Source organism: Macrotis lagotis, chromosome 4 (genome assembly GCF_037893015.1).
Source record: "Macrotis lagotis isolate mMagLag1 chromosome 4, bilby.v1.9.chrom.fasta, whole genome shotgun sequence".
NCBI lineage: Eukaryota > Metazoa > Chordata > Mammalia > Peramelemorphia > Peramelidae > Macrotis > Macrotis lagotis.
The window spans coordinates 94673868-94700311 of NC_133661.1; the positions used below are offsets into that span (position 1 = coordinate 94673868).

Below are 26444 nucleotides of genomic sequence, written 5' to 3' on the forward strand. Positions count from 1 at the left end.
TAAAGATGCATTCCCTGAAGTTGTAAATATGATCAAGAGAGCTCTAAATATAAAATGGAAGGGGAAGCACAAAACTACTCACATAAATTTGCCAAACTAAAAACTGTATCAATTATAATTGAAGAATTGCATAAGTAGACCAACAAAATTCAAAGGAAAGGATATCTAAAATAAAACCAACAATAAAACTCTTGGCCTCAGATATCCATATACAAATGCCAAAAGTATGTGTAATAAAGAGAATGAAATGAAGGTTCTACTTTAAAGAGACAAATTTGATCTCACAAAATTAAGCTTCAGGGGGTGGGATTCATGATTGGAATATGTTTTGGAACAGGCATAGCTTTACTAAAAAATGGAATAGAATAAATAGGGTGGTAGAGTAACATTATGTAATATGAAGTTATGCTTATGTGAGAGAAAAAAGGTCTATGATGGGGAAACAAAGTGAAAAAGCATTTTGGTGAAGATCAACAGCGGGAGAAACAGAAATAACATTGTTGAAGGAGTGTCTAAAAGACCCCCTGAAAACAAGTAGGAATTAGATTAGTAGTTGTTCCAACTTTCAATAAAGTAAGAGAAAAATTCTATAAACTATAGTCCTGATATTGATTTTCATACATGGCAAAGTCCTAGAATATATTATTTAAAGGTATGGTGTGTGTGTGTGTGTGTGTGTATGTAAGAATTTAAAAAAAGAAATGGTAATCACTATGACATCCATATAACAAGTCATACCTGATGAAATATATTTTGCTTTTTGACAAAGTCACTATGTTGACAGATGAAAATACTGTAAGTTTATAAGTATTTTCTATTTAGTAACATTTTTGGACATTCATTTTGGACATACATTTAGTAACATTCTTGGGTCTGAATCAAGTTTTTCATAATACCTTTGATAAGATAAATATTAGCTAGATATTAGTAGGGTCAGGCATTTTGAATGACCTTTCTCAAAAAATAGTTATTAATGAAAAGCATCAGAGGGAGATCTTGGTGTATGCTCAAAATGATCAACATTTTGAAAAAAAAAAAGAAATCAATGACATAGGGTAGCTGTCAATTTTTCATATGTCCTGGAGTATGGAAGAATAATATATTGAATTGGAAAGTCTGGAAAGCCTACCCCAAATTCTTCCTCAGTCATTTACTAGATATGTGATTATTGTTATTTAAATTTTCAGAACCTAATTTTTTTCTTTAAAATGGGAATAATAAGACATGCTTTATCTATCTCCATCTGTTAGCATATCCTATCTTCAGTTATCAGGACCATCAGAAAGGGGCTTTATGCAAAGACCATACAGAGTAATAATACAGCTGAGGATGAATTTTAGCCCTTGGAATAAAGTCTCCACCCTACTTTCCCTTTTTAAACAGGGTTAAATATAACAATGGCAAAGCTATTTTTTTTTCTTTTTTAGACAGAAAGACTGGCAATTTTCTGAACCTAGTAACTACTATCTATCCAATTTCTTTGAAGCTTCTCTCAAGGTAGAGGCTAAGACTACAGTTTTCTCAAGCAGAGTTTCTTGGGTCTGAATCAGGTTTTGCCTCTGAGTACTGATGCCACTCCTTTCTACTTAGTTTAACTTCATTGCACCCAAATTGTATTTTCCTATATTTTTCCTTCTCTATACTTATCTGTATTATTCCCTGTTTGGGAGATGTTTTCATTTATCAGTCTGCTAACGGCCTACTTATTTTGCCTCACTGAAATCTAACATACAATCAAGACATTACTCTTTCAGAATGAAGGACACAACAAATTTCCTAGCACTTTGTATAATCTTTCTTTGTAGTTAACTATAACATATTTATCTGTATATGTGTCTAATTAGCTTAATTGGAGTGAAAATTCCTTGAGACCAAGGACCACATAGTCTGGTCTTGTTTATCTTACTTAGCTTTTAGCACATTTAATGACAAAGAAGGTATTTAACAAATGCTATTGATGAGCCTGCAGGGTCCAGAGTTCTGAATTTGCCAAAAATAACACTTTCAAGTAGGTTTTCTTCTGGTCCTTACTTGGGAAACCTGAAAGGAAATTTAGGTGATGTGAGAAAATTGCTGAGAAATTCACTTGTAGGGCTGCTCTCTTAGTTAGCATGGAATTATGCTAAGTGTATATTATTTATAACATTACAATGGACCATTTTACAACTTCTACGTTAGACCTTGGGCAAGACTATATATTATTTTAAAAATATGTTATTTTCAAAAATGAATTGAAAAAAAATTATAAACATTTATAATCATTTAATAAAGTTTATGTAGCAGTTTGTGTTCAGAAACATATTCAATATAGCTTATTTATGCATTATTATACCACAAACTTCACAGACATCTGAAGCATAACTTTTTATGAATGCAATTTATATATATGCAATTTCCTTTAAAATAAAACCTCATAAGATGTTTAGAGTTTAACTATCAATTTTTTAAATAAATTCTACCACTAAATTGATCTTTTTGAAAAATTTCTAAGAGTCAACTTCTTTATAGCTGACAATTGCCCACTCTGGGTTACAGATAACAGATTTACGCCTATAATTCACATTATTGATCTTTGAATCGATTTGACTTTCCATGCACAACCCCCAAGTCCCATCTTAGAAATAATAATATCATCATGTTCTCTTACTTGAAAGTGTTATATTTTCCTCTTTTTAAGAAAAAGCCCTTGGAAAGACTCAAAATGCATTTTCTTTTGTTCTGAGATCTTTCAGTCTAGGATTATAATGTGGATCTCTAGTGTCTGATAGCATCATCAAACAACATCTAGTCTTTAATGAGACATAGTTCCCTCTATGTATAGAGAGTCATGAAAAGCGTGTGTTTATGTGTGTGTAAGAGGTGCTAAAGGAGTAGCAGAAATAACCTACACCTTCAAGAGAAATCTGTTCTTAAAGTTCTTCAGCTCCCTATAGGCTTGAAAGACTGGAAGATATGGGCAAGGTCCCTAGTATAGTCTTTTATCTCTGTTGTGCTGTTCCTCAAAGTAAGTACAGCATCTCTTCTTTTCCATGATGATAAAAGGGATAATTTTCTCTCTCTTCAAGTATTTTGCACTAAATATTCTTCACATACTTGCAAACATAAAACATTTCATGTAATTAACATGCCCCCAACTTCCCTTAGCGTCTACAGTTCGATTCAGTTCTGCAGTAGGGGCCTATTACTGAAGTAAGTGCTACTGAAAAGGGAGGAAAGGGAAGGGTCATTTAAAGTTATTTTATCTGAGGACATAAAAAATGTTCTCAGATAGTGAGCCTTTGAATGTTGCCTGAATATTGGAACAAAACTTTAAGCTATGAAGTTTTCAAAGTGTGAGTGAGCTAAGGAATCATAAATTTCAAAAATATTGATTGCCTTTGACATCCAAAGAATGCCCTATATTAGGTGCTCTGAGAAACACAAAGATATATGACATAGATCTGATGATTAAGGAGCTTGTAGTCTACTTGGGAAGATAATTCAGCTTTAGCTATATTCAGGACTTTTGTGTCCACCCCCCCACCAGCCCTCCAGGTAATTTTGTCTCCCTCCCCCCCATCAGAATGTAAGCTCCTAGAGGGTAGTGATGGTCACTTTTGTGTTAATTAGGAGCTCTTAGAAATGTTTGAATGACTGCCTTCGTGTCTGTGTGTGTGTGTGTGTGTGTGTGTGTGTGTGTGTGTGTGTGTGTTCTAATTTAAAGGAGAATAGACTTACATGTGGTTACCAGGTGAGTCAGAGACTAGGCCATCTAGAATACAAGTCTTCTGACCTCTACTATTTCTGCTGGGACAAGCTACTTCCAAACCCACAGCAGCAGCAGTCTCCAGCCCTCCATTCCACTGAGGTCTAACCCTAAACAAAAGAAAATCAGATACCCATTCATGTTCAGATAAGATTGTCTGGGCTAGGTCTTATCTTATTTGACTCCAGGTGGTGAAATCTCATTACTAGAGAGTAATTCAGTATATAGGATTTAGAGGTTACCGGTCAAACTTTTCTTTTATATATAAGGTCTGTAGAGATGAAATGATTTCTCCAAAGTTACAATCAGTGATTAGGAACACAATTGGGATTTGAATCTTTATCTTCTGACTTCAAATCCAATTAGGATCGTAGGGGAAGGGTTGGAGCAAAATCTTGATAAGGTCAATATTGGACTATTGACTTTGAGTGGTTAGGCAACCCGAGCTTTAAGTCTATTACCTACCAACCTTCTGCCAACTTAGGGGATCCACAATTGTTTGTTAGAATGATTTTGTCTACCTGGGAAGACAAGGGGAAATGGGCTGGGGAGTAGTCTTTGATATATAGTTTGTTTGATTTGCTTGAATTTATTTTCTAAATATTTAAATTTATTTGGGCCCATGATGTTTCCTGTTAGGTTTCTTGGAGGGGCAGTTTCAAAAAAGGTTTTTGTCTCTACATCGCATAATGCATTCCACAAAGTTAAGACGAGTGTTTTCCCAATTGGATTGCCTAATCTTTTTTTTTTTTAGGTTTTTTTTTTTTTTTTGCAAGGCAAATGGAGTTAAGTGGCTTGCCCAAGGCCACACAGGTAGGAAATTATTAAGTGCCTGGGACTGGATTTGAACCCAGGGACTCCTGACTCCAAGGCTGGTGCTTTATCCACTATGCCACCTAGCCGCCCCGGATTCCCTCATCTTTTGGCCTTTCTCTGAGCCTCCAAAATTGAGGGAATCCTTCCTTGTCGTCAACCTAATGAAAAGAAATACTAAGGCAGGTGGGATGTGTGCTTTAGTTGGTTTTCCCCATCAGTCTGCCAGCTCCCTGAGGGCAGGTGCTGTTTTCTGTCTTTGGGCAGCCCAGTGGCGCTGAGTTCGAATCCGACCTCAGACACTTAATGATTACCTAGCCGTGTAGGCACTTCACCTCATTGCCTTGCAAAAAATATATATATATATATATCTCCAATGCGGCATACAGTACGCCCTTAATGGATGCGCGTTGCCTTGACGACTAGCCGGCGCCCTGGGTCGGTTCCCGCCGTGCCTCAGTTTCCCGCTCCTCCGGCCCTTCCCCCGCCGCGCCCCCCTCGGCCGTCCCAGCGGCCCGGCGCGGCGCCGCTCCCATGGCAACCAGGGAGGCGCCTGACCCTTCACCTCCCCGTCGCCGCGCCCTTCCCGCCCCCCCCGTCACGTTCCAACATGGAGAAGCCCAGACCGGAAGTGCCGCCCGCGCCGCCGGCCGCCCGCCCACCCAAGGGCGCCGCCGGGCCCTAAAAGGAGCCGCCAGCCCGGCCCGGCGTCCCGGCCCATCGCGCCCGCAGCGCCGCGGGCCCCGGGGGGCACCGAGGAGCGTGCGAGGGGAGGCGGCGGCGGCGGCGGCGGCGGAGCAGGCCAGAGGGGCGGCGGGAGGGCGCGGGCCGGGCGCGGGGCCGGCAGGTGCGGCGGCGGCGGCGGCGCGGGCCGGGGGCGCGGAGGAGCCCCGCACCCTCCCGGCGGCCGCGCCCCGCCCCGCGCCCGGGCCGCGCCGCCGCCGACCCCGCGGCCCCGTGGGGGGCAGGGCGCGGGCCTCCCGGGGATGCCGGGCCCGCGGCTCCGCGGGGGCGCGACTCCGGCCTTCCCCGTTATCGTTCCTTTTGGACAGGAAGCCCGCGGAAACGGGGCGGCCTTGAGCTCATTATTATCATAACACCCGAAGACTCAGGCGCGGGGGGCATTTTCGTTTTTATTTTTAGCCCCCCCACCCCGTTGTATTGGGGGACCCCCCCCCCAAAAATCAAAATGATGCTGTCGGAGCAAGCCCAGAAGTGGTTCCCCACGCACGTGCAGGTCACCGTGCTCCAGGCCAAGGGCTTGAAGCCCAAAGGCAAAGGGGGCACCAATGACACCTACACCATCATCCAGCTGGGCAAGGAGAAGTACTCCACCTCCGTGGCGGAGAAGACCCTTGACCCCGTGTGGAAAGAGGAGGCCTCCTTCGAGCTCCCCGGCCTGCTCATGCAGGGGAACCCCGAGAAATACGTCCTCTTCCTGGTAGTCATGCACCGCTCTTTGGTGGGCCTGGACAAGTTTCTGGGGCAGGTGGCCATCAACCTCAATGACATCTTTGAGGACAAACAGAGAAGGAAAACGGAGTAAGTCGGGCAGTTTATTTTCTTGTTTCCGCAGTGCTTTAAAATACAGCGTTTTTGTTTTGTATTTGAAAAGCACAGATTTCCCAAGTGTGACAACTTTTAGCCATTCCGGGCACAGGAGTCAAGAGTTTAAAAAAAAAAACCCACGTGTTCCATTTGATCATGTCTGCTTTATTTTAAAATAATTATCCTTTTAGAAAATGCAAGTCTTAACCTTTTTTTTTTTAGTAATGACTTTTAATAAATGAAGTGTGTACCTTGCAAGAAGAGAGCTCTCCTTTTAACCTTTTAGAATTCTAGGTAAGTATGCTTATAGTCTTGAAAATTAAATTAATTAAAGAGATAGGGTACTTACAAAGCTGAGTAGCCTCCAGAAAAGGATATCAGATGTCTTACTGCTATGTTTTAATATTACAGTTCAATTTAGAAAGCTTAGAACTTGTTCCATTTTAGGATTACATACAGAATAGATCTTGATTATTTCTCTCTCAACTGTTGCTTCCTCTCGAGACCACTTACTTAATATATTCGAAGCATTTGGAAGTCTAGAATTTCTAAGTTACAAATGTCTCCTTTCTGACCTTGAGTATTCTAATAACTCGTCTTTTATATTTTCATTATATCCATGCCAGCATATTACTTTGAAATTACTTCCACAAAAACTAATGGACTTGGACCATACTAAGTGCTTCAAGATTAGATGCTGATTCAATTCTTATGATGAAGCCCTTAATAACATCTTCATTGGAAACAGGGCCTTCTTAATATGAATATTTAGTCATGAGACCTATTTTTAATATAAACAATAAGTAAAAGCCTCAACACAAAATATTAAAATGAAAGTATTTCCAGAAGTAGGCAGTTAACTTCTAATTCAACTTTTAACCTAAGTATAAGTATGAGGAAATAATCAGTTTGTTATATTCTGGAAAGAGGTACATTCAGGTCGACAAATGTGGAGGAGACCAATAGAATGTTTTGAGGGTGAGTAATTCACTCATAACTACAATCAAATTTCCTCTTTGAAAATCATTTGACTAGTGTGAATTAGCCTAATGACATAATTTGACATGCTTTGAATATAAATGCATGGACTGAGGTACATTTTGCTGCAAAACTTTTTTTGGGGGGGGAGGGGCCCATATTCTAAGGCCTAACCCAAGGTTTGTATTACTGATAAGAACTGCCAAGAATGTAAGAAGGAAAGTGATAGTAACTGATTATTCTCTAAGTAGAATATTGCAATACACTTTGCATTTCCTTTTAAAAAGAATTTTATTTTCCATTGAGCTTTTTTTTAATAGTATTAAGAGTTGTTAAGTTGTTTTATGAAATCTTTTATATGCATGTTAAAATTGCTTTATTTTGTGCAAGTTAGATAGTGCTTTTAATGTTTTGAATATAGTATTTAAAAGTGTCATGGCCAAATTTCTTATGCTGCATTTTTTTCAAATTTTATGCCGTATTTACTTTAAAATATTTAATAGATCATGTGTTATTGACCTTGTATTAAGAGTACATTTTCCAACTATAACTTGACCCAACTACAAACTTAAAAATTCTTAGTTCGAAATAACCCTCAGTTTTCCTTGATCCAAGATCTTTTCTTATGCAGAATCATTTATCCAAAAAAATGGCTGTTGACATTTTAGTTTTTACATGCAAAAAGTTTGCATGTATATTTTGACTATTTAAAATTGACGAGTATTGTTTCAAATAAAATTGTGACTTTAAGGTACATTAACTAGGCCTATAATGTTATTGTATCCAAAGTGATTTTTTTTTTCTTATGTTCTGTGTCTTTAACGTTCTTTGCTCTGTGTGGAGATGAATGGGCACCAGGTCGTTTGATGAAGTGTCTTTATTGGTAATATTTCTAGTTTTTTAATATATTTAATAGCTTCCTCTTTCCAGCACAGCTGTACATATGGCCTTGCATAAGACAGACTTGAGTCGCTGGTGTATTACAAAAAAGATATTTAATATTCTGCACAATGCTGAACCTTGTCAGCAATTCCCAAGTGTTTTTTAGAAAAATCAATATGAGTGATGAAGGCTACCAGCTGATTTAGGATTCCCATAAAAACTACAGGGTGACACTTTTTCCCCCTTTGATATTGAACTAAAGAGAAATATTTACAGGTTGACTTATTCCAAATTGCATTATGATAGATAAAGGATGGGATTCTGTAAACTGCTTTCACTGACCTCACTCATCACTTTTTTCCCCTTAAAAGAAGAGAAGATGGCTGAACCTGAATAATTTAAGCATGGGCCTCTAGAGTACTTCAGTCTTCAACTTTAAAAGCTGGCTGGCTTGGTGCAGCCATGAGACTTGAGAAAAATGAAACCATGTTTAATATAAATGGTATAATGAAATTGTGCATGCTGTTATGTAATATCTATTGCTCTTTTATAGCAATACATTGTATGTTTAATGCTCATGAAAAAAAATAGTAGTTGGAATCCCTAGAGTTAGATGCAGACATGAGCTTTTTAAAACTTCTCTGTGCAGCCCTGCCAGTGCACCTGCATTCTGGCCTCTAGCACCCTTAATGCCAATCTTTTCCCCACTTCTGACCAAATAGCACCAATTGTTTGGGAATAGTTCCCACATGTGTGGTGATTTTTCTGACATGGACTAGTGCCCACTAAAAATTGAACTGAGGCCATATTGAGTTTAAATCCAGGACTCAAGAGATGGAAAAAAAAATCAGCATTAATCCACTAAGCCCCAAATGCTATGTCTTCATTTTATCTTCAGGAAGCCTGGGAAAACAAATGCTATCTCTAGAATGGCTCTTGAAGGTCTCATTAAGACTTCCATGTTATAGCAATATAAAAAGAACATCAAAGCAACTGAAATTACTTCTTTATGTTTTAGTTTGTGGATACCTTTATTGATCTGGTAAGGGACTTGTATAATTGCTAGACTACATCTACCATGTACCCACCTGAGTGTAATCTTGTTTACATTAAGTTCTTATTTGTGCTTTCCATTAAAGTTTGCCCGAAGCTTTAGAATAGAGATTCTTAACCCTAGCGTATCTGAACTTAAAAAATACTCTTTCTGGTCACTCTTTTAATATACTATGTCAGTTACAATTTTATGCAATTAAAACACTTCTGAGGAGCAGTCTACTGGCTTTACCACACTGCCAAATGGATCCTCTGCACAAAGACTATCCCTGCTTGGGAGGTGTTTTATAACTTGACTAATTCTAGAAATATAAAATACCCACACTACCAGTCATCTTTAATCTCTGCTTCCTGATAATTAACCAGTGTCCTAAAAATTAAATATATATCCTACAATAAATGTGGCTTAATTGATATTGGATTATCAGAAAAAAATGCTTTAGAATGTTCAAAGGGAATTCAAGTCATTAACTTTTTTTTTTTCCTTTTTAGTTTTCATTTGACTGTGTACAAGCTACTTCACCTCCTTGGGCCTAAGTTTCCCATTTAGTAAAATATGGGAATTGAACTAGGCAAATCCAGTTTGAAATTTTATTCTACTTCTTCTCAGTAAATCTTTTTTTTCTAGGATTTAGAGAGATAAGAAGTTGAAGTCACTGCTGTCATAGAGCTTAATGTCTAACAAAATATGTACAATAATAACTCAAGTCAAATAGTATATAAGTCAGTGTGTTGACAGTGGAGCTCCAGATTTAGAATAAGATATAGTTTTGAGTCCTGGCTAAGCCATTTAATGCCCATGTGACTGAAGGCTAGTAATTTTACCTTCCTCAGCCTCAGTTTCCTTTTCTAACTCAACCTAACTCATTAGTTAGGATCAAATAAGATAATGAATATAAAGAGCTTCATAAGTCTTGAAAGTGTTTTATAAATGTCATTTATCTTTTTTATTATTGACAGTTAAAAAGTACTTTGGTGCTTTAGATGGAGCAATTACTTGAAGGTATAAGACTACCATTTTTTAAAGCAAACGAATATCTATTAAGTGAAATTGTTATGCTTACATTTTGTAAATTGTCATATTATGTTCTTGTCAAACATTTCACAGATTTAGGGTTTTTATGTATAGATTCCATAATTCTATTTTCCTTTATTTTCCCCTTTAGTCTCCTTTTTTTTTTCCATCTTGTTATAGTTCTACTTGTGCTTAATAAGTATGACACCTCTGGATATCATTTATTCATTCTCAATGGATATGTGATGCATTTATCTATTTTAGTAAATTGCTGTTTGTGATGTGTTGTATAACAAATGCATTTCTCTATGAATGTCAATTATTTGATAATTGATAATTCCATAACTATTGACAAGGCAGTGATAGATATTCTTTGTTGGTTTTTTTAATATCCTAAATTCTATGAAAATTTTAAGGCTATTGTCTTCCATTTTCTAGTTCATGTTATTGGATTTTGTATTTGCTTCAGATTAGTGCTACAAGGTTAATTCTTTTTTTTAACTTTAGGTCTTTTATTCCTTACTCAAGTTGTTTAACATTGTTGATTTTTAATTGCTAGTATTGTCTATTATTTTCTGAAATTTTCACTAATGTTAGATGCTTATGAAAGTCAATAGAAATTGTTTTTCCTGAATGATAGCATTGGAGACCTGAACACTTACTTTGAAAAAGTTGAAGTAAATTATGGGCATTATGCACATAGCAAGATTTCTAGATTTTAAGAATTTAAAAAAAAAGTGAGGCACCAGAGCATTTCATAAGAAAGATAAGAGATAAATTCCAAGTCAGTTGCTTTTTGTCTTAGTGCCTTTGATAAAACAATGATTGTTTTTCTTCTTTTGGTGATTCAGGAGGTTAGCATAACAACGGACTAGGAATTAAGAAATCCAGAAAATTGACTACTGCAAACTTGTTTTATGACCTTGGTTCAGTCACTAACTCATCTGGACCAACAGTTTTTCAGTGAAAGTTGAAGGGATTGATTAGAATGATTTTTGACATTTTGTAAAAATCTAATAAGGTGCCTTTTATGTTAATAATAAAAGTAATATAGTATTTAAGTGCTTTTATCATGCTATCTCATTGGTCTTCACAATAACCTCATCTTACTAGATAGTCTTGCCTTGTGGTAGAACTTATACTTCAATATTTTGAGGCCAAATCTAGATCTCTTTCTACTATACCATAGATACCTATCCCTAATAGTATTTCTATAATTAAATAATAACTAATAGTTTAGAGAAATTTTCTTGGAGGTCTAGTATTCAAGTAGTGATCAAGTTCTCAATGTTTGATTTTTGTATATTTTTGTCTTAATGTATAATAGGATTCTACTCATTGTTAGGTCCTGTGCTATGAGCTGAGATATATATATAGCACTTTGAAAATTATATATGTTAGGTATCATCTAGCATGGATAAATTTTCACTCATTCATATTTTCTTATTTGGTCTCTTTTGTGACAGACAAACTAAAACTGAATGGCTTAAGTAGTCATGAGCTTTGCCATGGTGTCCTGAACATTTAACTATAGTTGTATATGTTCTTGTAGCGACATTGGAGAGATCACAGTCCTGAAAGTACATTATTTCCCATGAAGAAAAAAAAGACTTAATAGATTATATTGAATAATTTCTTTATATATAAAGTCAGGATCAATAAATGGCAGCTAATTTTGCTTAATTTATATGTAATCAGTGAAAATAGGAGAATGTGATTACTTTAATGGACTATAATTTTTATTTCAAAATAATTTATGCCTCATTCATTTTATAGAATCTTAAATAATGTTACTTATGGATAATTTTATTTCACATATAGTTCTATACATAAAATTCTTAGTTGAGTCAACTGCAAGGAAGGAGGAGGAAAGAGAAATTGAGAATGAACTTGTATATAATTTCATTCAAATTACTATTTTTTAAAATACATATTTAAAAAGTAATGATTGAACATTCTAGTGCTTCCACCCACTGTGAAGAACTAGTGATATAGTGATGATTGTGTTTGGTGTAGCATATTTTGGGGTCTCAGGACAACTTTATGTTATAGCTCTCTATATACACTTAAACACTTTGACTCTCTGGCTGTATTTGTTGGAATAAATGAATCATATATGGACATCTGCAGAATTATTGTAATATCAGTTTTCCTCCAGTAATGTTGAACACTAAGATGTGTCCTGTTTGAGTTTCCTAGATTAACTATAGAGTCTATATAAATCAATAAAGGATATATTAATAACAAAACTTTTGCATATCTATTCTCTTTCAGTTAGAAAATCTAAAAGTAAGTGGAGATGTAAAGTATCATTACTTAAATTCATCAGAATATCACACCTTGCTTGCCCTTGTGCTATTTAAATATCTAACTCCAGGCCACAACTATTTTAGATACTTTGTTCAGATGTGGCTATACTCTCATTTCTTGTCTTGTCCATTAGACAAAACAAAATCTCTATGTTTACCTGGTACCTAGTTAATGTAGTAGCTTGTGTCTGGCACATTATGCCAGAATTAGGCATTCAATTCCTTTTTAACTAAAAAAATTTTTTTAGGGTTGACTTTCCAGGTTGCTATCTTCCTCCTCTTTAAATCCTTTGATCTTTGATCCTCTGACATTGACCTCCATTCCCTGGCTCCAGGCATTCTCCCTGACTCTCCCTCATGCCTGCACTTCTCTCCCTCATTTTTGCCTTTGGTTTCCTGGCTTTCTTCAATTTCCAGCTAAAATTCCACCTCCAGGAGCCTGCCTGGATTCTCCTCCAGGCTGAGGTCTTTCCTTTATTGATCATCTCTAGTTTATCTGCACATATCTTCTTGGTACATATTTTGTTGTAATGTTATCTTCCCCTTGGAGAGATGCCTCTTGAACAGGGGTGCCTCTTGTCTTTCCTGTATCCTTGTAGCCTTGGTAGGTGCTTAATAAGTTTTGTGATCTGTGAACCTGACTATATAAAAGACTTCTGTGTTAACTTGATTATGAAGTACAATATCCATTCTTGCAGAAGAGTTATTTAAACAAAGTTAATGAGCATTTATTAAGCCTTTACTTGTGCCAGGAAGAATATATATGCTCTTTTGCAGTGTGCTATGGCTATTTGTCTGTATTTTTTTCATGGTTGGTTAAGAATGCTATAACTGAAACCTAAATAAATTATGTTTTGCATGCTCCATTTAAAAATGGCTAGTATATTAGAATGAAGTATTTGAAAATATAAAACAGTTCTATTTTGAAATAGTTTTTAGTATTTCCACTTTTAGTGTACTATTGTGTGAAGCACAGCGATGCTAGCAGGAGACATTTAAGCTCTTTTTTTCTTGATAATCTTCTCTCAGTTTATTAGTGACCAGGGTCTCAACATTTTGCTTAGTCCACATATTTTATAAAAATTCAATTCAACAAACATTTATTAAGCTTCTCTTGTGTCCAACGTATTGTTTTAATCATTGAGGATGTTCCCTTCCCCCTAAATGAGCCCTTACCATCACAGAGTTTTCAATACCTTTTAGTGGGGTTATGGGTGGTGATAAAGGGAATTGGGGAAAAATGTATATAGAAAATATAAAGTATAAGTAACATTTAATATAAAATATAAATAATTTCAGGGACTTGGGGCCAGGTCTTAACAATTTGAGGAGATTCATGAAAAGCTTCATATAGGAGATGGCACCTGAGTTGACACTAAACACATAGGAGGGGGAACTTTCCAGATGCAGAGATCAACTCCCGTAGGTGTGTAGACATTGGCAGATTGTCTTCTACATATTAATTTGGATGAGAGTGACTGGGATAAACATGAAATAACTTTTAGTCATAATGGTTGGAGCTAGATTATTAAGGTCTTTGAATGGCCAACAAAGAAGTTTGTATTTGACCCAAGAGGTAATAGGAAATCCCTGAAAGTCTGTGAATAAATGAGTTATATGGTCAGATCTTTGCTTTAGGAGCTTAGTCAATTTAGGAATGAATGTTGAAAACTTTCTTTACATGTAATTGGGTGAAAAGTTTAGAGTTTTATATATATTTATATGTATATGTGTGTGTATGTATATATATATATATATATATATATATATATATATATATATTTAATGTGTGTGTGTGTGTGAGAGGAATTTCAGTATTGCTGTTTGTGTAGAGGATGGATTAAATTGTGAAATAAATAGAAGCAAGATGACCATTTAGGAGACTTGAATATTTCAAGTGAATGATGAGGGGAGAGAATAGGGCTAATGACTTTGTGAGAGTATACGGAAGTAAAAAGGAGATGTGTAGGTGTGCTTCTTAAGATTTCCCATCTGATTGACTTTGAGTAGGAGATGAAAGAGAACAAAATTAATGGAGTTGGCTCCAAGATGGCAATCCTAAATCATTGTAGGATGATGATACTGTCTATAAGGCAAAGGGAAATTAGATGAAGACATGGGTTAAGGAGAGAAAGAGAAAAAAAAACCATTTTGGACATGTTGAGTTTGAATCACTTCTGTGACTGTTTAGCTCAATGTTGGTAATGTGAGCTCCAAATAATAATAATAATAATAATAATAATAATAATAATAATAATAATAGCTAGCATTTTGAAGGTTTATTTGACACATCTCTAAGGTTTACAAACTTATTAGATAGGTGCTTTTATTATCTGCTTTTTAATCCTGAGGACACTGAGATAGAGAAGTTAAGTGACTTGCCCAGGGTCATACAGCCTAGGCCAACTTTGAACTCCAATCTTTCTGATTCTAAGCCTAGATTTCTATCTTTAGCCCTACCTCATGTAGATTTGGACATCATTTGTTATGGAAGTGATAATTGAAGCCATGGAAATTGATGAGATCATACAGGAAAGGGGGCAGAGGAGCAAGGAGAGATTTTGTCTTTTTTTCTTGTTTTTATTTATGAATCTAATATAAACGTATTGTAAGTACCTTGTATTATATTGTCATGTGATCTCCAAAGTTACAAAATTATTCCTCATTATGGTGAGTTAAATGTACACATTGTACCCAGTTAGTATTTTTAGTGCTGAAGGACTTTGGGAGGCTCATTTTTCAGAGAACTTGATCATTATTTGTCATTGTAAATTGCCTAACTCAAAAAGAATTTTTATTGTTGAGTGCTTTCAGATTCTCTCCTTCAGTATTTTTCAATGTCAAGAAAATTTACTTAGTCCATTAGCAACACTTATCACACATGGAAACATGTTAGCTATTACTGATAAGAATTTTAAAGGTGAGTGATTTTAAAACCATAAAAGAAAAGGTCACTTAAAAAGGTATATTGACACTTCTGTGTTCAGGCCTATTTAGCTAGCTTCATGTTCATGGTGCAGAAATAGTAGGATAAGTAATATGAAAATGGATAAACTTAGAAATGTACAACATAGCTTGTTTTGAAATAGAGATTTATGAAGACCATTTATATGTGGAATTTTTGAGTTTTTGTCTAATGCAAAGAAAATATATCCTACCATGTGTTATCTTTAATTTTTAAGGCCTTGTATATTATTATTCTTATGTGGAGTGTTTTAATATAGATTGACTTGATGCATGTATTTGTTTTAGAAATAGCTGCTACTCTCCCTTATTTTTTTTTTTTGACTTCAGAAATTAAGAGGTGTTACACTTTTAAAATATCAGGAGAAGATAATTGTAGACATATGGCTACCTTCATTTGATTTGTTAGGGTAGGGGATGGGTACTACATAAAACTCTATGTATTTTTAAGGAAATTTAAAATATGCAAACTTTTTAACATATGTTTTGTGGTGCTTTATTAGGTCTTGGGGTTCAAAGATACATTTATTGATGGGAATTTTTTTGAGTATTCTATGATTCTGTGCAAATAATGAACTTAACAGAAATATGGGAAATAACATGCCTGATTCAGTCCATTTTCCCCTTCTTTTTAAGGTGGTTTAGGTTAGAATCCAAACAAGGGAAAAGAGCCAAAGACAGAGGTGAAATAAAGGTCAACATTCAGTTTATGAGGAACAATATGACAGCCAGTATGTTTGACCTATCAATGAAGGACAAAACAAGATCTCCTTTTGCAAAATTAAAAGATAAAATGAAAGGTAGAAAGAATGATGGGACATTTTCTGATACATCTTCAGCAATCATTCCAAGTACTCATATATCTGATGCTAACACTGAACTTTCAAGTAGTGATACACAGATGAAATCCAAACCAAAAAAGCCTTTTCTTTTGGGACCTCAGCGACTCTCTTCAGCTCATTCAATGTCTGATTTAACTGCATCAAATGTTTCCTCAGAGAAATTGAAGACTATTGGTCATACACATCTTTTCAAGCGCCAGTTAGAATCTTTCGAATCTGTTGAGGAAAGTGGTAAGTAAAACGTTTTATTAGATATTTTGTAGAAGTTTGAACTACCCTTTGATTTTCTTACATATAATTTTTAAAGTTAGAAAATGCTTTTTTCTTTTTTTTTAAAGTTTTTAAATCTGAGTTCTTTTTAATCCTTTTATTATTAGCAGGTAATGTAAATTCATTTCTATTTAGAGCAAATTTTTAGCATGAATTCTTTGGTTTTTTTAAAACCTCCTTTTATGGTCCAATTCTCTTTTATTGCTATTTTCCCCCTATATTGAAGACTTTATAACATTTAATTCTGCATAGATTGTGTTACAGGATACACACTTTTCTGGGGTCAAAAATGTCTTTGAAAGTAAATCCTACATGTTAAAAACAAGTTTAATAGTAAATGATTTTAAAAACCCACACAAATCCTTGAAATACTTTTCAGCTTTCTCATGCCAAGAAGATACGCTGACACTACAGTTTGTTTACATCATGTTTTGTCTGAAGCTAAGAATTTACTAGGCATGTGTTTAGTAATGCAATAATTGTCATCAGCTTAGAACCTTATGCCATTATACAGTGGCTTTTTAAAATGCATTATTTTACAGGATTATTTTTAAGGTTAATATCTTAAAATAACTAATTGCTCAACTTCTAAAAGCAGAACCAGTGTGCACACTGAATGTGTCAAATAGTATGATGTAATGTCTCACTGGCTATGTATTAACTACAAAATTGTTTGCAGGAAGTCTCAAATCTCCACATAGAAGAACATTAAGTGCTGATACTTCTAAAATCAACCAACCTGACAGCATAGTTGATGAAGGTGAATCGTCTTTTGGAACACAAAATGACCCATTTACAAATGTGACTGCTTCATTACCCCAAAAATTTGCAACACTGCCAAGAAAGAAAAATCCATTTGAAGAGAGCAGTGAATCATGGGACAGTGGTGTGAATTTATTTTCAAAATCAGTTGAAGTCAAAAAAGAAAATAAAAGAGAGAAAAGGGAGAAAGTTAGTCTTTTTGAAAGAGTGACTGGGAAAAAAGATAGCAGGAGGTCTGACAAACTTAGCAATGGGGGATCGGACAGTTCTTGTGACTTGAAGTCACCTAATGCATTTGGTGAAAATCGCCAGGATTATTTTGATTATGAGTCTACTAACCCGTTTACAACAAACTTCAGGACTACACACATGATGCCATCTTCTAGGTAAGATTAATCTTGGAGGGGGTGTATAGTATTTTAAAAAGTAATGTAAATGAAGGAATAAAATAACCCAGATGTTTGCTTATTTTAAATGCTTTTGCTTTGCCACTCATTCAGTTTAAATTATGACTTTTGTTTACTTTTTAACAGTGGTTTTATACACACACACACACACACACATATCCAATGTCCAACAAATCCTTCTCACTGTTTTCTTACAATTTTTAAAAAGTCAACAGATTTTAAGGAATGATTGATAATCTTTTGGACGAGATGTCGTAATTTACTTGTTTTGAAGTAAGATTGTTATATTGTAGATATTAATGCTTTAAAAGACCAACCCATGCCATATGCATTGAGAGGAGGAACAGACCAGGTGTAGTCTGTAGACTACCTTACACTTAATCTAGATAATATTTTTGATCTTTGAATGAGGAGACATTTTTAGAAGAGAGCAATTTAAGATTTTGTAACTTATGTATTTGTTTCTTTATTCTGTAATATCTCCTGAGATTTCAAATGGATAACTGTTGCTTATGAAATAGTTATAAAAAAAATCATAGCACTATGACTCTCAAAACCAGAAGTAGAATTAAGAATTCTTGATTCACATGTAATGTAGTAGTCTTTATCTGTCAAGGAATATTTGAATTCATTCTTTATTTTAAAGTAAAGTATCAGATATTGAAGACTATGAAATATATTGTTTTAGAGAGATTTGCAGTAATTTTATGTGGAAAAGCAGTGATGAGATTTTGTTTCATAAAGACAAAATCATTTCTTTATATTCTTTTCTTTGAGAAAATTGCCTAACTTCAGAAACTTGGCTACCTTATCCCACCCCTCACCCCCTTTTTTTTTTTTTAAAGTAAGGAAGAATTATATTAAAAAATATTGCAGTTTTCTGTGTTTGAACTCTAATATACAGAAAGAACTGTCAAACAGATTTGGTACTACAAACTTAGAGATAATGTATAGTTTTTTTTTCCTTGAGAAAGATTAGTTGGTTTGCTGTGGTTTTAAAAACTTTGCTGGATTTTTTTATCATGATACTCAAAAGAAATTATCATCATATAGTATTACCATTTCAGTTCATTGAGAATTACATATACATATATAAATATATTTCTGCATATATATTGTTTTAAAATGTCATTTTCTTTATATTTTAATGTCTCATTTCAACATACTGTAGTTTTATATTTCATAAAATAAAAATTAATACAATGTTAATTATGAAAAGAATTCATTTTCTAGATAAGGACATTGAAGTTCAATTAAGCCCAATAATGTTTAACATTTACATAATGCTTAAAGGTTTTTAAAGGTTTGTAATATGATTTATGTAATTGACATCGCACAACTTAAAATAGACAGAGTTGAGACTGAAACCCAGGTATTAATACTATCAAATTCTAGTTCTCATTCCATTATACTATTCCTTCCCCCTTTTGCCTTTTTTTTTCTGATTTCTCTTATATAACATTTTATGCAAAGGTTTGGTCTAAGACAAGATAGTTACTTTAAAGGGCCTGAATGAATTTTGAGGAACTTTAAATTCTAATTAAATGGAAAAGAAAGGTAGGTAGTAGGATAAAGATTTTTTTTTTAATTCTAAAGTGTTAAAGACTATATGGCCTAGGTGAAATTGGTGTGTTCTGGAATCGGATTGTAGCTGTTTGCAAATTAACCCAGTTTGTAAACACTGTTAAAGAGTTTTGAAAGCAAGAATTCCATTTAGCCAGATCTATGCTTGCCCAGTACCTTACTTCAAAGCTAATGCAGAATTTTCCATTAAAACTGGGCTGTTTCATAATATAGTTAAATTTTACAGTGATGAATTTAGGTTATAAGTGACTATTTTCATTAATGATAGACTCTATAAAATACCATAGATTACAAATTTCTTTGGAATCTAGGAACTAACTTCAAAACTTGAACAGAAGGAACTTTTTGGCCATCTAAGAAAGAAAAACAAAAGGAGGAAAAAAGAAAATAGATCATAGCATAGGGCATTGGTTCTCAATATCAGATTGAGCACCAAATTAGGGTCACTGAATACTGACAGAAGAAGTCTTTAAAGAATCCTCTAAAGAAATTCAAAGACTGTCTCACCAACTTCTAGATAAGGTACTTTTGATGGCAAATATAGGAAAATGAAGATAGTAATTAATGATTCCTTTCCATATTCTATCTTTATAGTTCAGGTAAGATTTCCCTTAAGTGTAATGTCATAGTGCTTGGAATTTTTCAAACCCTGTAACGCAGCATGGCATAGTATATAATAAATTCATAGTGCATACCTTTGAGATTATTATTTTGCTAAAAATTTCATCCGATAAAAATGCATAACAAATAGTGATTGCTGGTTTTTACTGATAGTGTATAAAAGGATAAAGAATTGGATATTGACTTAAGAGTAAAATGTAGATCAAACCTTTTGGAAAATAACCTTATCTTGTACATACATTCAGAAGTTATTTCAATACTGAGGAAGGTCTTTTTAAAAATTTGTCTTTTGTTCTTAATTACTTTCCCATCTTATTATCCCTTGTAGTGATAATATAATTTAGTTGATTTTTCTTATTAAAAACAGGAGGAATTTAATCTATTTATTGTTCGTGATGATTATGCATTGGATTATACATTCCAACATGACATGTTGTTTGAATTGTTTTTTGTTAAGGGTTCAGAGTTACCTGAGCTAGTTACATTTTCATTGGTTCTCTTTCCACTTATAAGAATGTTTTGGTCTGGGGAACCATAGGAACTGAGAATCTTCTATTTGAAGTACTTGATTCATAACTGAATTGAATGATAATAGCTGACATTTATGTAGTGCTTTAAAGTTTGCAAAGCTCTTGAGATATCTCTTTGATTTCTAACTCTATGAATTAGTAGGTATTATTATCCTCATTTTCTAGATGAGGAAAAGGCTAATAAAAGGTTAAGCAAATTTCTGATAGTGGCATTTGAACCCAGGCTTCCTGAAACCAGTTCTAATATTCTGTCAACTACGCCCATCAACTGTCCACTCATTGCCTCCATCTTAGGTTTATCTTAAGTGAAGGGTACAGTTTATTTTGCTAGAGAGAACTCTTTGTACCAGGCAATCTGATTACGTTAAGGAACAAGTTTAAAGTATTTCCTGGTTTATCACTCCTTAACCAGTAGAGCCTGCAAAAGGGGAAAAAAGACTTCAGATTATAGGATCATAGAGTGAGAACTTAGAGGTCATGGTGCCTACCCCCTCATTTCATAGATGAGAGAAGGTGGAGGAACAGAAATTAAGTGATATGCTGAGGGTCACACAACTAAGTTTCAGAGAACTTGGTTGTGTCTCTGTTATCATGGTGGTGCACACGGTAATGATGGAAATTTTGATCTGTCCTGACTGTATATGCCACTAGAAGATGGGTTCAAGGTGTCCCTTGGCCCAGACTAGCTGTGTGACCTTTGGTGAATCACTTGATCTCTTAATGCTCAGTGCAACTTTCTAAGACTTGCAGAGGAGATGCTAATTTATTTATTATTTTTTTGTGTTCATTAAGGGCAGGGCACTGTCTTTAGCCTCTTTAGCTTCCCTAGCTCATTTAGCACACAGTAGGTGTGGTACTAATATTTATTGATTGGCAAGTTCCCCATGCCAACAGATGCACTCCCTGCCCCATCTCTTAATTGACTTAATTTTTGTTATTTCAGGTATTGTTTCCTTTGATCTTAACTGTAATCTGAAAAGTACTTTGCTGTGGTATGATATACTTAAGGAAAAAATTGCTAAGTTGGAGATGGAGAACCTAACAATTTGCTGTTGATTTCTTTCTTAATCCTGATTTTTTGGTTACGAGCACAATTTTTATTTCTTTCTTTGAGTTGTTCTGGGAAGTTCTTGGTTTTTTGCTCCATTATTTTCCTAGGTTCTCCCAACTGGATTAATCATTCTAAAGCATTAATTCTACCCCCCACCCTCCTACCCCCTCCTCATTTTCAAAAATTTACAATATTTTTGCCTATTATATCAGATTTTAAATTTCTCTGCTTATCCTTTAATACATTCTATAATTTAGTATCTGACTAATCCAGATCTATCCATTACCAGAAGCCAAAATGCTCTTCCTAGAGTGTCAGTCCGACCATGTCATTTCCCTGTCCAATAAACTCCACTGACTCCCTGTTACCTTCAGGATCAGCCACTTGAAACCTTTATCACCTGGGTCCAAACTCCATTTCAAGTTTGATGGTCTTTACCGCTTTACATGAATCACACGATCCATTCAAACTGGCTTTTTTTTTTGTCCATACATGACTTTACAGCTTTGATCATTCTGCAGAGTCCAGCTCCCGAATGTGGAATGCATCCCCTTCTACTCCTTTTAGGAATCTTTGATGTCTTTCAAAGTTCATTTGAAACATTAGCTTCTACAAGAGCCCTCAAAATGAGAAGCGCCTGCTTGTCCCAAAATTGTCTAGACTTGAACTTGGTCAGTTGGTGAGCAGTGATGAAGTACCTTCTGAGTACAAGAAAATATTGAACATGTGAGGGAGGCAGCATGTGGGTATGCAGCACAATATAGAATTGTATATGGGATGAATTCAAGGGAGTTTTCAGGAGGCAATCAGAGTCAGTAAGCATATATTCAGCTCCTGTTGTGTGCCAGGCACTGTGCTAATTGCTGAGGGAGGCACTGGCAGCTGGAGGATCAGAAAGGTGGCATTTGAGTTGTCTTAAAAGAAATCAAGGCCTTCCATATGTAACATGGGACGCTACCATGATAAGTAGACCAGTATGATTTGAATGTAGTATGTGTGGAAAGAAATACTATGTGATGAGACTGAGAAGATAAGAGGGGGTAAGTTGTAAAGTGCTTTGAATCCTAGAAGTTTATATTTAATCCTTCACATAAAAGAAAGCTGCTGGAGTTTATTGTTAGGGGAGGAATATCACCAGATCTACCATTTATTATTTTAACTGAATTTTATTTTAAAGATCTACCTTTTTCCTTTTAACTCTTCTATGCCCATTGAGAAAAAAAGAAAAACAAAACCCCTCCTACATATAAACATTAATTATTAAGCAAATAAATTCCCTAATTAACTATGTCTAAAAAAAAAGTTTGCTTTCTGAGTCCATCACCTCTCCTTAAGTAGGCTGCATATTTTATCATGAGTCGTTGAAATTGTTTGGTTGTTATGTTTAATTATGTTATGTTTAATTAGAACTTCCAAGTTCTTCTGGTTTTGCTCATCTCATACTGTGTCATTCTGTACAAGTCCCAATTTTCTCTGAAATCATCCCCTTCACCATTTTCATGCAATTTGTAGATAGGTTTAGCTAGTCCTTCATTTATAGACATTCTGTTAATTTTTACTTCCTTGATACTACAAAAATATTTTTGTACATATGTTCCTTTTCCACCTTTTTTGATCTCTTTGGAGTATAACTCTAGTAATGATATTAAGCTAAGCCAAAAGTTATACACAATTTAATAGCTAACTGCTAGTTACATAAATAGTTCAAATTGCTTTCCAGAATGACAGGGCAGTTCACAGCTCTACCAACAATACATTAATGTACCTGTTTTCTCAGGGTCCCTCCAATATTTGTTACTTTCCTTTTTGTTGCTTATCTTTGTCAAACTGATGAGTCTTGAGGTAAAAGTTTTGATTTACACTTCTAATTACTAGTAATTTAGAACATTTTTTTCATATGGCTATTAATAGCTTGAATTTCTTCTGAAACCATGTGTTTTGTCAGCTATCAGTTGAAAATGGCTCTTGTTATGCATTTAAATAGTAGGATGTCTTACTACCCAACAATTGTATGATGAACCTTTTTTTCCTCTCCATATTCTACAACTGTTGAAGTTACAAAAAAGTGATAATTTTGCTTCCTTTTTGCCTGTGTTTATTGACTCATCAAGGGAAATCACTGTGAAGAGAGGGACCACCTTCTTCATCACTTTTAGTAACAACTGCTGACCAGCTGCCACCAGTAGGCATAGGAACCTCAAAATTGGTTGTGCTTCTAGTCTAGCCCTCACAGATATCATCGGAGAAGGAGCCACCAGCTGTTACTGATTGTCACACATAGGCAGACAAGCAAGCCTGGCTGAAGCAGCTGGGCACTCAGAAGGAGAGATGAGGGGGACAAATCAAACCACCTCCAACTTTTTGACCAATATTTTCACTCATACCTTGTTGGAGACAGCGCAGAACATTGAACCCCAAGAACCTTGGGAAGAGCATTGTTTCCATGCCTGTGGCCATCATTCTGGGAATTATGAAATTCTGCATAGAGATTCTGCAACCTGGTAACTATTTCTGAACAGAAAATTCTTATGACCAAAGCCTTAGCACTATTTAGTAGAAATGGATAAATGATTTTAGCAATAAAATTATGGAGGTTGCTCCATGAGGATCATGAGACTTAGCTGAACCCTTCCATAAATGGTATCTCTACTATTACACTGTGAATTCCTTAAGAGCATGGATTGTCTTAATTTTCTTTTTGTAACCATAGTACTTAAATTTGTTGCTTTGTGTTATCATAAGTGTTTAATTCATTCAAATAGCAGTGCTTACAAAAGATAAAATAATTTCTAGTTTATGAATCTTTAATACTTTCACTTGAATGAAAACAATGTAGTATAAAGGAAAATATAGAATGAAAAATATTTTCATCAAATATCCGATAGTAAGAGTGTAGGAAATATATAGGATTGTCAGATACATATAAGGTTAAAAATCATTTACTAATGGATAAATTATCAAAGATATGAATAGTTCCTAATGAAAGACTGCTCCAAATTACCAATAATAGCACAAATGCAAATCAAAACTGAAATTTCACCTTACACCCAACAAGCTGGCATAGATGACAAAAGGTTTATAAAAAGTCAGTGTCAGAGGAGCTATGAAAAGGCAGGCACACTAAAGCATTCTTCATTTGAACTGGTCTGACCATGTTGTAAAGCAATATATAATTCTGAGAAAGTGACTAAAGTTTATATTCTAAAAACAGAAAGGTTCCATATATAGCAGCAGTTATTCATGATAACAAACACTGGGACAAAGTATTAGACAACTGGTGGATGATTAAACAATGTACAATATGTGAATATAATGTAATAATAACTACAGTAAGAAATGAGAATTCAGAGAAGCATGGGAAAATACAAGTTGGTATGATGGGTGAAATAAGCAGAAGCCAGAAAAGAACATACAGAGAGCCATACAACAGTGTTAAATAAAAAGCAAAAAAAGTTTGAACCTTGAGTAGCTGTTAATGACCTGACTTGGTCCTAAAAAAATGTTGAGAAAACTCTCCCCCATTTCTATCAAGGGTATATAAAATAGGTTGCAATATACTATCAGAAAAGCAATGATTTGTGCATCTTTTTCTCTCCTTTGTTTTTAAAGTTTTTGATACAAGTGATCATTAAATAGGGAATGTGGGGAGAATATATTTAGCAAAGAAGAAGATATAAAAACAATTCTGATAAAGTAAAATTTTTAAAATTAGGGGGAAAACAGTTGGAGAACAGTGGAAAGAAGAAATGGAGAATGGAAAAAAAAAACAACCTAAAAGATTTATTAAAAGAAAAAGTAGGGGCGGCTAGGTGGCGTAGTGGATAAAGCACTGGCCCTGGAGTCAGGAGTACCTGGGTTTCAAATGTGGCCTCAGACACTTAATAATTACCTAGCTGTATGGCCTTGGGCAAGCCACTTAACCCTACTTGCCTTGCAAAAACCTAAAAATAAATAAATAAACAAACAAACAAATAAATAGAATATAGAGAATAATCCCAAATAAGGTGATATCTGCTCAGATGAGCATATGCTCATATGAAATTTGCATATGTTTAAATTTTTTTAGTTATTTCTATTTGCATAAAACTAGCAAAATTAGAATATAATTAAACATCACAGGATAAAACCTCAAATGAAGGACCTGAATTACTTGAGTACCATAAATGAAATATATATCACTCTTTAATTACAGAGTGCTGATTTGTTCCATCCATAGCAGCCCTGAGTCAGATTGTTTCCACAAAAAGCAAAGAGAAGGGCGGCTAGGTGGTAACAGTGGATAGTGTACTGGCCTTGGAGTCAGGAGTACCTGGGTTCAGATCTGACCTCAGACACTTAATAATTACCTAGCCATGTGGCCTTGGGCAAGCCACTTAACCCCACTGCCTTAAAATTTGGAAAAAAAAGGCAATGAGAAAATGGGTCACTTTGGAATTGAATATCCACCTATATAGAAGACTGGGCACAGAATTAAAAAAACCTGGATTTATCTGTAATAAACCTAAGCATATGCCTCCTATGCATTTGAGTAGGAGATCAGATTTCCAAACTAAAAGACCCTGCTCTGATATTTCATTCAGGGTTAAAACTGCTTGTCCAGCTTCAGCCTCAGATATCTTTCTACTTTAGAGCATAAATCTGAAAGTATTTGGGACCAAGAACTTCTAATAATATTTTTTATACAAAATCAGAATCTAAAATAACATTTTATACTGTTATAAATATGTGTATATATGTATATATACATACACACATACTATTACATGTTATATACATATCTACTGTTTAGAATCCAAAGGAATATAACCCTGTCAGCTACAGAGATGGCCACTAACACACTTATAAACAGCAAATTGAAAACAATTAAATTTAGAATTTTTTTCAAAAAAATATTCAATAGATGATAACACTATACATGTAATATTCCTAGAAGCCAAATCAAAATTAAACTCTACTGTAATCATTTTAAAGTCAGATGTTGATTTATAAGAATCATTCTCTTTTAAAGGAATATCAATGTATAAAGCATTTTTAAAAAAAAAAGTCTCGTCAGGGACCAGAGAAGAACTT

The 26444-nt window shown here is 34.8% G+C and overlaps 1 protein-coding gene and 1 long non-coding RNA gene across 5 annotated transcripts in view; one reads left to right on the forward strand and one right to left on the reverse strand.

Moving 5' to 3' along the window:
• Nucleotides 1–1803: 1803 nt before the first annotated feature.
• On the reverse strand, nucleotides 1804–5084 carry LOC141519962 (uncharacterized). 2 transcript variants are annotated; one of them, XR_012477489.1, is made up of 3 exons: nucleotides 4946–5084; nucleotides 3718–3855; nucleotides 1804–2040 (listed from the first exon to the last, which is right to left on the reverse strand). It is a non-coding gene; the product is annotated as an uncharacterized LOC141519962 (long non-coding RNA). The 2 variants fall into 2 exon arrangements; XR_012477488.1 differs by having other exon boundaries at nucleotides 4873–5084.
• A 458-nt stretch (nucleotides 5085–5542) lies between these two features.
• RAB11FIP2 (RAB11 family interacting protein 2) overlaps nucleotides 5543–26444 on the forward strand; it is an 88716-nt gene continuing 67814 nt past the window's right edge. The window contains exons 1-3 of one of the 3 annotated variants that reach the window (XM_074233556.1): nucleotides 5543–6100; nucleotides 15944–16380; nucleotides 17099–17567. In XM_074233556.1, coding sequence (XP_074089657.1) covers nucleotides 5748–6100; nucleotides 15944–16380; nucleotides 17099–17567 — 1259 coding nt within the window. In that variant the 5' untranslated portion in view covers nucleotides 5543–5747. The remainder of the gene's footprint in view (nucleotides 6101–15943; nucleotides 16381–17098; nucleotides 17568–26444) is intronic. The other 2 variants (XM_074233557.1, XM_074233558.1) reach the window with 2 other exon arrangements.